This window comes from Sinocyclocheilus anshuiensis, unplaced genomic scaffold, assembly GCF_001515605.1.
Source record: "Sinocyclocheilus anshuiensis isolate Anshui unplaced genomic scaffold, SAMN03320099.WGS_v1.1 scaffold431, whole genome shotgun sequence".
Lineage (NCBI taxonomy): Eukaryota > Metazoa > Chordata > Actinopteri > Cypriniformes > Cyprinidae > Sinocyclocheilus > Sinocyclocheilus anshuiensis.
In genome coordinates this window covers 1,635,028-1,646,148 of record NW_015551065.1, presented here as the reverse complement: position 1 = coordinate 1,646,148, position 11,121 = coordinate 1,635,028, and the positions used below count along the sequence as shown (strand labels likewise).

General features: G+C 34.0%; 2 protein-coding genes across 2 annotated transcripts in view; both read right to left on the bottom strand.

The window, feature by feature from the left end:
- Positions 1–1,600: 1,600 nt before the first annotated feature.
- LOC107662089 (putative defense protein 3) lies at positions 1,601–4,245 on the bottom strand. Its single transcript, XM_016451970.1, has 5 exons — positions 4,059–4,245; positions 3,503–3,615; positions 3,022–3,131; positions 1,842–1,906; positions 1,601–1,710 (listed from the first exon to the last, which is right to left on the bottom strand). Exons 1-5 carry the CDS (start codon positions 4,243–4,245, stop codon positions 1,601–1,603), a joined length of 585 nt encoding a protein of 194 aa, XP_016307456.1.
- Positions 4,246–7,691: 3,446 nt separating this feature from the next.
- Positions 7,692–11,121, bottom strand: part of LOC107662081 (U3 small nucleolar RNA-associated protein 14 homolog A-like) — an 18,226-nt gene continuing 14,796 nt past the window's right edge. The window contains 2 exon segments of the mRNA XM_016451963.1: positions 7,692–9,654; positions 9,963–10,062. Coding sequence (XP_016307449.1) covers positions 9,343–9,654; positions 9,963–10,062 — 412 coding nt within the window. The 3' untranslated portion in view covers positions 7,692–9,342.

The following is an 11,121-nucleotide window of genomic DNA, read 5'->3' as shown; positions in this document are numbered from 1 at the left end:
CACTATATAAAATTAATTATTTAAAGAACAAGTTGTGTATTATGTGAATGGACTCTTGCTTTACTTGTTAAGCCTGACTAGGGTTGTACTAGTAGTTATATAAAAGATAATACATGTATATGATAATACAGTATGTGTATGTTTATAATGTTTTTCTTCTTTTCTTTTCTTTTCTTTTCTTTTCTTTTCTTTTCTTTTCTTTTCTTAATGTTTCTTCTCTTCCCTGACTTACACTATTGCATGTGCAATGAATGAACCGGAAGTAATACAGCTGCAGTCTTTTGTTGTTGTTGTTCGATCTTAATTTGATTTACAATACCAGAAGCTGAGAAATATTTATATTTTAATGGTATTTTTGTTAATTTTATTTCCAAACCTAAGCTAAAATGGAATTTAATTTTATTTCAGACACAAATCTTGGTTATATAATATAAGAGTGCAATATATTTTTCACTTCATTATTATTATTATTATTATTATTATTATTATTATTATTAATAAACAAGAATTGGAATCCGTTTTCCATAGTGTGTTACGTTTTATTACTGGTCCCTTTCAAACATATCATTGCGTTTCATATTCTGAGCTGCCACCTCTGGACATTCAAGAGTGTGCACATTGGTTAGGTTTTATTTATAATTGTGTTTATTATTTGACTGTTCTTTGTCTTTTGTCAAAAGGGAAGAAAGCCTTTAACTCTGATTAAAGGTTAGTACTAATACTTTTGAGACAACTTTCTGAATTAAACATGCAACATACTGTTGTTGTATAAGCAATGTAGCATATTACTGTTTGAAAGGTTTCACATACTTTGAAAAAAAAAATATCAGTTCAATTCAGTTTAAGTGGTATAATGCTTTTTACAATTCACATTATTCCAAAGCAGTTTTAAGGGGAATTTTATGATTGGAACTATGCGTTTTAAACAAGCTGCAGCTTATAGTGGGTCATCTCTATACAAGTTTTACAGTAATGCAGCATTGAAGTTATGAATGAACTTTTCTGCGTCTTGAATAAAGATGTTCCGTAACTGACCTTTAAATGACAAATTACTGTCAAACATGACACCTAAATCTCTAACTTTAGGAAATGGCATATTTGAACTATCAGTTCATTTATTATTATTATTATTAGTAGTAGTAGTAGTAGTATTGCAAAAATAGTACCTGTATCCCAAACACTCCTTTCATCTTCCATTGGTCAGAAAAACACAACAAAATAGCATTTTTAACTGATTTCATACATAAAAATACTAGTTGATTTGTGCTTTCTGCAGTCTCTTAAAATAAAGTTGTTTTAATTCAAATAACTAGTTCATGTCCATTTATATGTTTGGTAAATTGGTGTGTACTCAGCAGGATAATATTTCTGATTTTTCACCAGAGTGACAAGATCTTGATTTATATGCAAGAAATAATGTACATTCATCCGGTCATTAATTAAAACCCAAAACACAATAAAACATTTTTGTGCATTACATTATTTATTTTTATTTTATTTAGTCAGGCAAATAAAAATGTGTGTCTAAATGTTTGATATTGGTTAAATATTTTATACGGAGTAACTGAGCTAGTATACTTTAATCAGTATCGGATCATTCTTAAGCAACTAGGTATTGAACACTTGCCAGCAGGACAACAAGAAGTAACAGGGGAGGTGTGACAATCCTTTCAGCACTACTGTGTACATCAAGTGATGTTCCTCCTTCACCTGATAATTAGGAGACAAGTGTCAAACTGTTTAATAAATGGTGCATGGATTATTCCTTGCTTGTACGTATGTCAATACTTTGTGACAGCCTTTTATTTTTACATAAAATGTATAAAACAATATTTACTCACTGGAAGTCAAAGCTGAAGACATCCCGTCTACCCAGAACACAGTGTGCTGCTGGGCTACAGTGGCCCTAAGAAATATTTGGACAAATATTAAAGTGTTTTGATAATTTTTATGGATTATTTAAGGGGATTTGTCGTGCTATGCTGCGCCACATCCAGTGTAGGCCGCATCACCGATTATAATGGGTTCTATAGTATTTTGTCACATCTGGTGTAGACACGGTGCGAGTCTTCAGGCATTTCTTTAGTTTTCGTTATTGCTTCAATGCAAAGGAAAATGTTTAAAATTTTTATTTAAAAAAATAAATTTTTACCCATTCTAGATTATGGAGATGTTATTTATCTTACTATTGATGGCCTGCACATAGAAAGAGTAACAGCTTATAAGTATTTAGGAGTATGGCTTGACGAGAAGTTAGCTTTTGATGTACATATTGATTACTTGGTGAAAAGACTTAAACCAAGATTGGGTTTTCTATTTCGGCAAAAAAAATGTTTTTCCTTTGGAGCTAGAAAGCAAATTATACAGAGTACATTTTTACCCATTTTGGATTATGGAGATGTTATTTACATGCATGCTTCTACGTATTTATTGAAAAGGCTGGATAGTGTTTACCATGCTGCATTGCGATTTATAACAAATGCTTGCTCATGTACTCATCATTGTTTGCTGTATAATAAAGTAGGTTGGTCCTCTTTATATCAAAGAAGAAATGTTAATGTATACTGTAAAGGCATTGTTGGGCATGCTTCCAAATTACATATCTAGTCTTTTATGCCTACGTAGAAAGAATTATATCACCAGATCTTCAAATGGGATTCAATTAGAAATACCCGGGGTACATTCAGAGCATGGAAAATCAGCTTTCTCTTACTATGCTCCGTGGTTGTGGAATGAATTTCAAACAGTAACTCCATTAGAAACTATTCTTTCTTTGGATATTTTAATAAAATTTAGTGCAGTGTTTAGCAAATGAACCATGTTGTTGTTTTAATTGATTTACTGATTTATGATTATTGTTTTTGCTTTGGTTCTATATAATTTTGTCTTGTGAGGTGTATGTTTGTGAAATTGTATGTGAAATTTTTGTACGGTCATCTTGGCCAGGACTCCCTGGAAGATGATATTTCTTTAATCTCAATGGGACCTTCCTGGAAAAATAAAGGATAAATAAATAAACAAAAAAAGACGACATTTTTGGCTGTAGCTGGTGGAATCCAGGTATAGACGGTGGAGTTGTTTTTTATGTTGGTGTTGGCATGGGTGATTGCACCTTGCTGGTTTCCTGAACACTAGGGAAGACAAGTGTACAACCTTCAGTCACAACAATTACCAAATTTAAAACACTTGTTGGTATACCAAATAACATATTTCTGAATGTTTGGTTATACCCCCGAAACAAAAAAAAAAGTTTTTTATCTTATATAATGACTAGATATGTAGTCCCTGATTGGAGTTTGCATAATTAGTCCACTTAGTGTTAACTGTGGTAACTATGAAAAGAACTTTAATTTTTGTAATGGGTGCAGTTTGGCAATTTCTAAATTATAAAAGGGGTTCTGTGTCATTTGAATCATATCTGATCATAATACATACTATATCATATATAACCATTGCAGTATGATAAGTGTAATCTTTAACTCTACACACTCCAAAGCCTTACCGCTAAGAACTTTGTGTTAGTTGGAGGTGTCTGCCAGGTTCCTGTTGCTTTTGAGTCGAATCCAGAGCGAGCCTCAAGGAGCACGCTACTATAGTCTGGACCTTTGATTACAACTGACAAACAACAAATTAACAAACATTAAAACCATGATGCTATCACCACTGTCTTCATTTTAGGTGATATACATGCATTAAATTAAATTGCTTAATAATTCTTATAAATACAGTTAAAATATTCCCAGAATTTGGCCTGAATGTATCACAAACTTCGTGGAGACTAAAATGCAATGAAAAACAAGGAAAAACAGAGCAAAACAAAACAAAAGTAATCTCTAAGTTTTGTTTCCAAATAGATTTATGGACAACACATTTTAAATTCTTGATTGAGTGGATTTTCCATATTATAACACTTCCTTGGAATGCAATTATGAATTGCATAACAGTATAGCAAGAACTCTGTAAACTTTGGATCCAGACATGCAGATCTTGGAAAAATTCATTAATTAATTTACAAAATGTGTCTTCTAAAACAGTAGTGACCCCATCATATCCCCTACCTGTGATGGGTTTGCCAGTCTGAAAAGTTGTACTGCTTGGATGGATGGTGTATGGAGCAGGGTTTGGCTTGGGCTGTACTCCTCCATGCCTGGGCATCATATCCACACAAGCTGTTGGTGCCCCGCTTGGATAGGACAGAACAGATGTCAAAACTTGTAGTATGACAACCCCAAAAAAACACAGCATGCATGATTCCTGAAACAGGCTTTTTCAACAGCTCATTTGCAATTGTACAGTGCAACACAACTAATTTATACACACTTTCCCAGATCATGCCGTGGACAATTGACTTTTGAAAGGCACTTTTGCTGAGTCACAACTGCATATAAAATTGCTATTTCATGCCATCGCAGCACCCTGCCCCTCCCCTGCATAAAGTATTCGCATGGTGTCAGGTGGAATGGTTTTCAAAAAGAAAAAAAGTCTTCAGTTTCTGGAATCTGTCATTGATCTGGCCAAAGAAATAAAGACATCCTCTGTTAGGAAGGAAATGAGCATGGAAAATGTAAATTTTCCTTGCTCAATTTATTCTCTGTCCTATTGTTGTAATGTTTGGGTGGTGGCATATAAGATTGGGTCTTTGGTAAACAGACTTTTTTTTTTTTTGCTTTGTGTAACATCATTTATAAAACATTAGGGTAAACGTACCTATTAAGCTCACCAAAGTCTACATTGAGACATTTTTTTGTGCACAAGACATCAGTTTCAGTACAAGAAGTTATGTTCAAATAAAATATTAATCTCACACACAATAATATTTAATTTGATTTTAAATGACAAAAGCATTTCAATTAAGATGCACATCATTAAATGCAAAAAGTCTGGCTGTGCTTAATGGGTAAATTTTTTGTACCCTTTAAGCACACCCCTGTTCCCATTAAGCTCACATCATGTTTTATTAAAAATTATTGTTTATTTTAAACAAACGTTTTAAAGAACAATTGAATTTTTTTTTTATTTGAATGTACAAAGTCAATCACAAAAAAACAGAACATTAAAATCAAGTTAACTTGATCAGTTATATATTCATAGTGAAGAGTCATTTAAGCACATTGCAACATCTATACTAGTCCACGTTTAGCTAAGCACATATTCAAAAATCAAATAACAAAACAAACCATTAAAAAATGTCATTTATGGGGATGAAACTAGCACAGAAACTAGCCTCAATATGAAGCCTCTTATTAAATGGATGTCAACTTATCTATAGTCTCTTAAGCCTGGAATACACTACATGACTTTTGCCCCGATTTTCCACAGATTTACAGTCTGGAGAAGTTGATGCTTGTTGCCAAAGGTCAAAGACAGTCTGCAGATTTGAGTCGACTGATTCCATAGAAAATCACGTAGTGTATGATGGTCACAGACTCTGATTTTTTAGCTTTAGACTTTGTTTCCATCCAGTTGGAGGAGATCAAACATGTTTGATATTTTCTGCCGATTTTAGAACACATATTGTTTTCATTTTTCACTTGTCTCCTAGCAACAATGCACACGTTTCTGTGTGAGTTTGTTGTGATCGGAATGAATTTAAAGTCTGGTAGTGTGTGATCCTCAGTTGTGTAGTGTATGATGTCAAGTTTTCCTATTTACAAAGTCTATAAGTGTATGATGCCTGGTGTTTTAAAAATCTGTTCACATTTTAAAAGTCGTGTAGTGTATTCCAGCTTTTGGTTGCTTTTTTTCTGGACAGAAACGACAGGTTTCTGATGGCTCCTTCTTTGTACAGACGACATGCCTCTTTCATCTTTGGGCATAAACTATAGTTACATCTAGATTTTGTTATTTTAAAGCTGTTAAAATACGTTATTAATCATTTTATAAAGAATAATTTAAAGTGACAACCATCAGTTTATATGTAAAGTCTGTTTATGAAGTATTTACATTGACGTTCAGTGTTGAAGAGCTTAAAGAGAGCACACTGAGCTTAATTGGAGCAGCAACAATTTTTAATAAATTTAATGTAATATTAAAATGACAAGATTTTGCTAAATAAATAATCTAGGTCATGTATTAAGTTCATACATATTTTAATATGAACAACTATCCTTAAAAATATATGTAATTATACTTTTTCTTATTGATGTCACACTGAAGCTGTGTGATTTTCATAGTAGTGTACCGTTGAAGCTCACCTTGCAATAATATGAAATCTTTAAAAATTACACCAGTGTAAAACCACAGACCAGCAATAAACTGTCCATTTATAATATTGCGGATTAAAAAGTACAAGCCAGTAATGCCTGTGAAGTAATATATTAGCGTAGCACACAATCTTATACAGCGAGTCAGCTAACTGTGTTCTGTAGCATCTGTGCTGTGTTGCTAAAACTATCTTTTGGATCTAACTGTATTTTTTCCCCACATCCAAGTTCCAGGTTATAATATGTAAAAGTCTAAACATTAATCTCTTAATTTTACAGTTAGTAGTGAACCTTACCCAAAATAAAGGCATAAACAGCTAAAAAAAAAAAAGAAGCACATTTAAAGAGCTCGTCTTTTGGTGAAAGTTTTCAGACAGTGAAACGCCAGACAGTGTGAACACGCAAGCTGTTTCATTTACTCAAATACCTAGCGAAACAAGTGTTAAAAGCCAGGGTTAAAAAATAAAAAAAACCCACAAACAATAAGACAACCACTTAATATGGCAAGTCTTTCTTTTTGTTGTGTTTGTAGTGCTGTCACGTCTACAAATGTTTTAACCAAACTTTAGCACTTCAGTATTTTGTATGCATGTCCTGCTGTGTCATATTTTGTAATGTTAAGATTGCAAACCTGTCTTTATATTTTTCATAAGTTTATCCATTTTCTCTTGTTTTATGACTATTCTGGAGAAAATGTGCCTGCTGGGGAAAGACTTAAAAAAATACAAAGTAAGCAAGTTAATTCCACAGTTTTCTCTTGCCTAATAGAGAATGGCTAATAAATCATGTATTTGTTAAGCATTCTCTGAAGAAGAGAAAACAGTCCCTCCATTCTCTCCCTGCTCTCCTGTGCTCTTCTCTCCTCTGCCTTAGGATTGCAAGTGTCAGGTGAGGGAGTGAGTGGAAGCTGGTGGAGCTACTCAGAGAGGACATCAGTCTCCAGAGAGAGAGAGAGACAGAGGAGAGAAGCGCACAGGAGAGCAGGGAGAGAATGGAGGGACTGTTTTCTCTTCTTGAGAGAATGCTTAAATACATTTATTAGCCATTCTCTATTAGCCAAGAGAAAACAATGGAAAAAATGGGTACATTACAATTTTTATATCTTTTTTTAAATGTCACGTCAATGAAACAACCTAATTTGTAGTTTATTTTTGTGATGTAAGTTCAAAATGAAATTAATAAGTTGTATACATTATTCATTTGTGTAGTGTCATTTATTTGTAAATGAGCCCAAGTACTTTCTGTACATTTTGTATTTTTGTTTTGCATATTCACGTGTAAATAAAAGATAAGTAATTATGTACATTTTTATTTTTTTAAATGCAGCTTATAATTTTTTCACAAAACATTTTTCTATACGTTTATTTTTTTTGTCCTGTAAATAATTTTTTTTACACATTTAAACAACTTGTTCTATACATTACTTAAAGTACTTTTTACAACATAGCTTAGGTTTAACATCAGAAAAAAAAAAAAATGTGTCCATGTGTTCTGGGGTCTTCAGGAGGTGAATCTCTTGGTGAATGGCCAGCACCTCCTCAGCGACTCGGAGGACAATGCGGTGGACAGTGGAACAAGGCATGTCAAACACTCTGGAGACCACTCTGTATGATGTACCACTGGCCACACAGAAGAGAAACACCAGGGTCTGTATTGTAGCACCCCATCTGTGTTGCCGTTCACTTCTCAGAAGATCCAGCAGCACTGTCAGGGCCTCCCTGCTCAGCCGAAAACCATTAAAAACCTGTCCAGTGCTGGCACAGATATCACACAAACATACTGTATTAATTCAGCTAAATTTGCTAAATGATTGTACTCCGAGGCCCACCTCATACATTTACATGATTTTTAAACAAACCAACCTACTTTTATTTCTTTTAACACTAAATGTGTTGCTGCATTAATTCACTATGGGAGTAATGAAAAGCATTTTGTTGTCATTCATGTTATGTATGGTTTTTGTCTTTATATGTATCACCATGTGCACCATCTACAGTGCCTATAGAAAATCATCATATCCCTTTGAAAGATACTTTGAAACTTTATTTGTATTACAGCCAAAGAAAAAGTAAGTTCTGAAAATGTATAAAAAAAAAACTGGAAAACTAGAATAGCGTGGTTGGAAAAGTCATCAGTCCCCTGATTTGACACTTTGTAGAGCCACCTATTCCTTTAATTACAGTCCTTCATTGTTTTGGATATTACTGTACTAACTTTGCACAACTAGATTGTGGAATTTTCACAAGTTCAGTCAAATTCCGTGGTGAGCGGCAATGCTCTCTTCATCCACAAATCTTCTATGGGATTTAAATCAGGGCTTTGACTTGGCCACTCAAGGATGTTCACCTTCCTATCCTTAAGCCATTGCGTTGGGCAAACGTCTAGGTGTACAGTCTAGTACGGACATATCAGAAATGATTAATGGCTGTAATTAAAGGAATAGGTGGCTCTATAAAGTATCAAATCAGGGGACTGATGACTTTTCCATCCATGTTATTCTAGTTTTTTCATTTTTTAGAACCGTTACTTTTTCTTTCATTACTTTGATGTTACAAGACAAAATTTGTAAAAGCTGGAAAAAATTGTTTTCCTCAGGCTGTATGATGAACTAACTCTTTCAAAGAGGTATGATGGTTTTCTATAGGCACTGTATAAATGCGTATTTGCCACGTTTAGGTGAACTAACTTACTGTCTATTTGTACCACCCTTGGTGATAACCAGTATATTTTAAGGTAAAAGATTTTGATAGCTTATCCAAGCAGACATTAAGTATCAATATCCCACCATAATACTAGGATATTTAATATATATTTAATGTATAAAAGGATATTTAATTTTTAATTCAGGGTTCAAGTAAGGGTCAAGTATTTACACTAATCATGTTGGAACATTTAAAAGACATTCAAGCAGTAAGACAATCAAACAACAACTTAGGGTTTGCAAGAAAATAGCACTTTTAAAATTGATGTATTTGAAAGTGGCTGAACAGAAAAAAAAAGTTATTACTAATAAAAGGTTTTCTGATAAATACAATTAAATGTATGTGGCCATGATAAGAATCACAATAAGATGTCTTCTTGAAACACTTTACCAAACAAATCAAATCTATTTATGCAGTTACTGAAGTCACACAATCTTTCAAGTCTGTTGCTTTTTCCTCTTCTGTGATCCTCTTCTTCCTTGATGCTTTGCTGATGACCATTCTCTGCCCTTATTTGCCCTTTTGTTTTCTCCCAACATGATTGCTGGTCCTTTACCAGCTGATGTTGTGGTCTTATTTATGAAGTCCTCTTTGACCATAGGCGCAATGATCGCACCCAATTTAGTGATAACTTTGGGTTTTGTCATCTTCTTCACAACACCTTGTGTGTTCCACGTCTGCCCAATAGGTGTACGGATGCAAGATTCAAACTGTGCAGTGTTTTGAAATGGGAATGGTAGTTGACTAACCTATAAAAAAAAAACTATAATATTTAGAGACACAGTATTGGGCTTCATTTTAATTTCTGCGATGGCATTTGAATTGAATTAAAACTCTTGTCACTTGTTTCCAGCATTCCAAAGAAATTCAACAAATTTAACCGGGTCAACAAAATGGACAAGGACATATAACTTCTTAGGTATTCCATTTGCTTTTTGTTTACATTTTTGTTAAGCATCTTGTCTCAAAACCATGAGGGAATGAGATTCTTATACTCAAACTCCTATCAATTTTATAGACCTCTGCTATTTTTGAGTGTTGTCAGACGATTAGTTACCTGATGCGAAGCGATTGATGTATTTCTGTTCTCTGATATGATGGTATCAGGCAGTTTCCGGTCTTGCCGTGGAGGTGATGATGCCATTTTTATCCTAAATCTAGAGACAAACGAACCATTAGGGCTATGATCAGGGCTGGATTGGTAATCGGGCATACCGGGCATTTTCCCGGTGGGCCTACGCACGTAAGGGGCCGACAGAAGGTTTTTTTTTTTTTTTTTTGCCGAGGACCATCACGCAAGGACAGCGAGCAGCCAGTGGCCCATTGGTTTGTCTCTTGTATTGACAGTGTAAACAGCCAATCACAATGCGCTATAGACGGAGCGATGAAGCATTTTGCTCCGCCTATATAAAGATCGCTTCACCCCAACTTCTTCCTCGTTGGCTTTTCCCACATTTTCACAGTAGATTTATCAAGAACATGCTTGCTCTGCGGTGAGTGATGCGGGCCAAAGAGCCAGTCAGGAGGAGAATAAGAGAGTTGTTGAATCGGTAAAGTGCTTGATAGGGACTCGCAGTGGAGGCAGGCATCTAACCTATCCTAATGTGTGCGCGCGCCATGAGTGTAGAATACAAACACTTTTTAATAAAATGTAAATTCGTCCCCCACGATTTTTTGGCCAAGTCAAGTGTGTTCATAGAGGTTTCCATACATGGGCCAATGCGAATAAAGCTAGATTTAAATGAAAAAAAGACACGATATTGACGTCGGACCTGACGTTTTATTCTTATCCAAAACAAGATGTGATATGAGTGTGATATGAGGCTACATACATATACTACCAGTCAAAATGTTTTGAACCGTAAGAAAGATCCAATAGAAAGATCCAAAGATCAGCATTTATCTGAAATAAAAAGCGTTCGTAACATTATACATATACCATTCAAAAGCTTGGAGTCAGTATAATTATTTATTTATTTATTTTTTTTTGTGAAAATGATAGAAATTAATACTTTTATTTAGCAAGGATGCTTTAAATTGATCAAAAGTGACGATAAAGCCATTTATAATGTTACAAAAAAATTCTTTTTCAGATAAATGCTGTTCTTCTTTACTTTCTATTCATCAAAGAAACCTGAAAAAAATTCTACTCAGCTGTTTTCAATGTAATAATAATAATAATAATAATAATAAATGTTTTTTGAGCAGCAAATCAG

Excerpts from the sequence above, each read along its gene's own strand:
- LOC107662089 (XM_016451970.1), bottom strand. The coding sequence starts at position 4,245 with ATGCTGTGTTTTTTTGGGGTTGTCATACTACAAGTTTTGACATCTGTT. Across the intron at positions 3,616-4,058 it reads GACTGGCAAACCCATCACAG|TTGTAATCAAAGGTCCAGAC; the intron begins GTAGGGGATATG and ends GTTGTTTGTCAG. Across the intron at positions 3,132-3,502 it reads CTAACACAAAGTTCTTAGCG|TGTTCAGGAAACCAGCAAGG; the intron begins GTAAGGCTTTGG and ends TGTCTTCCCTAG.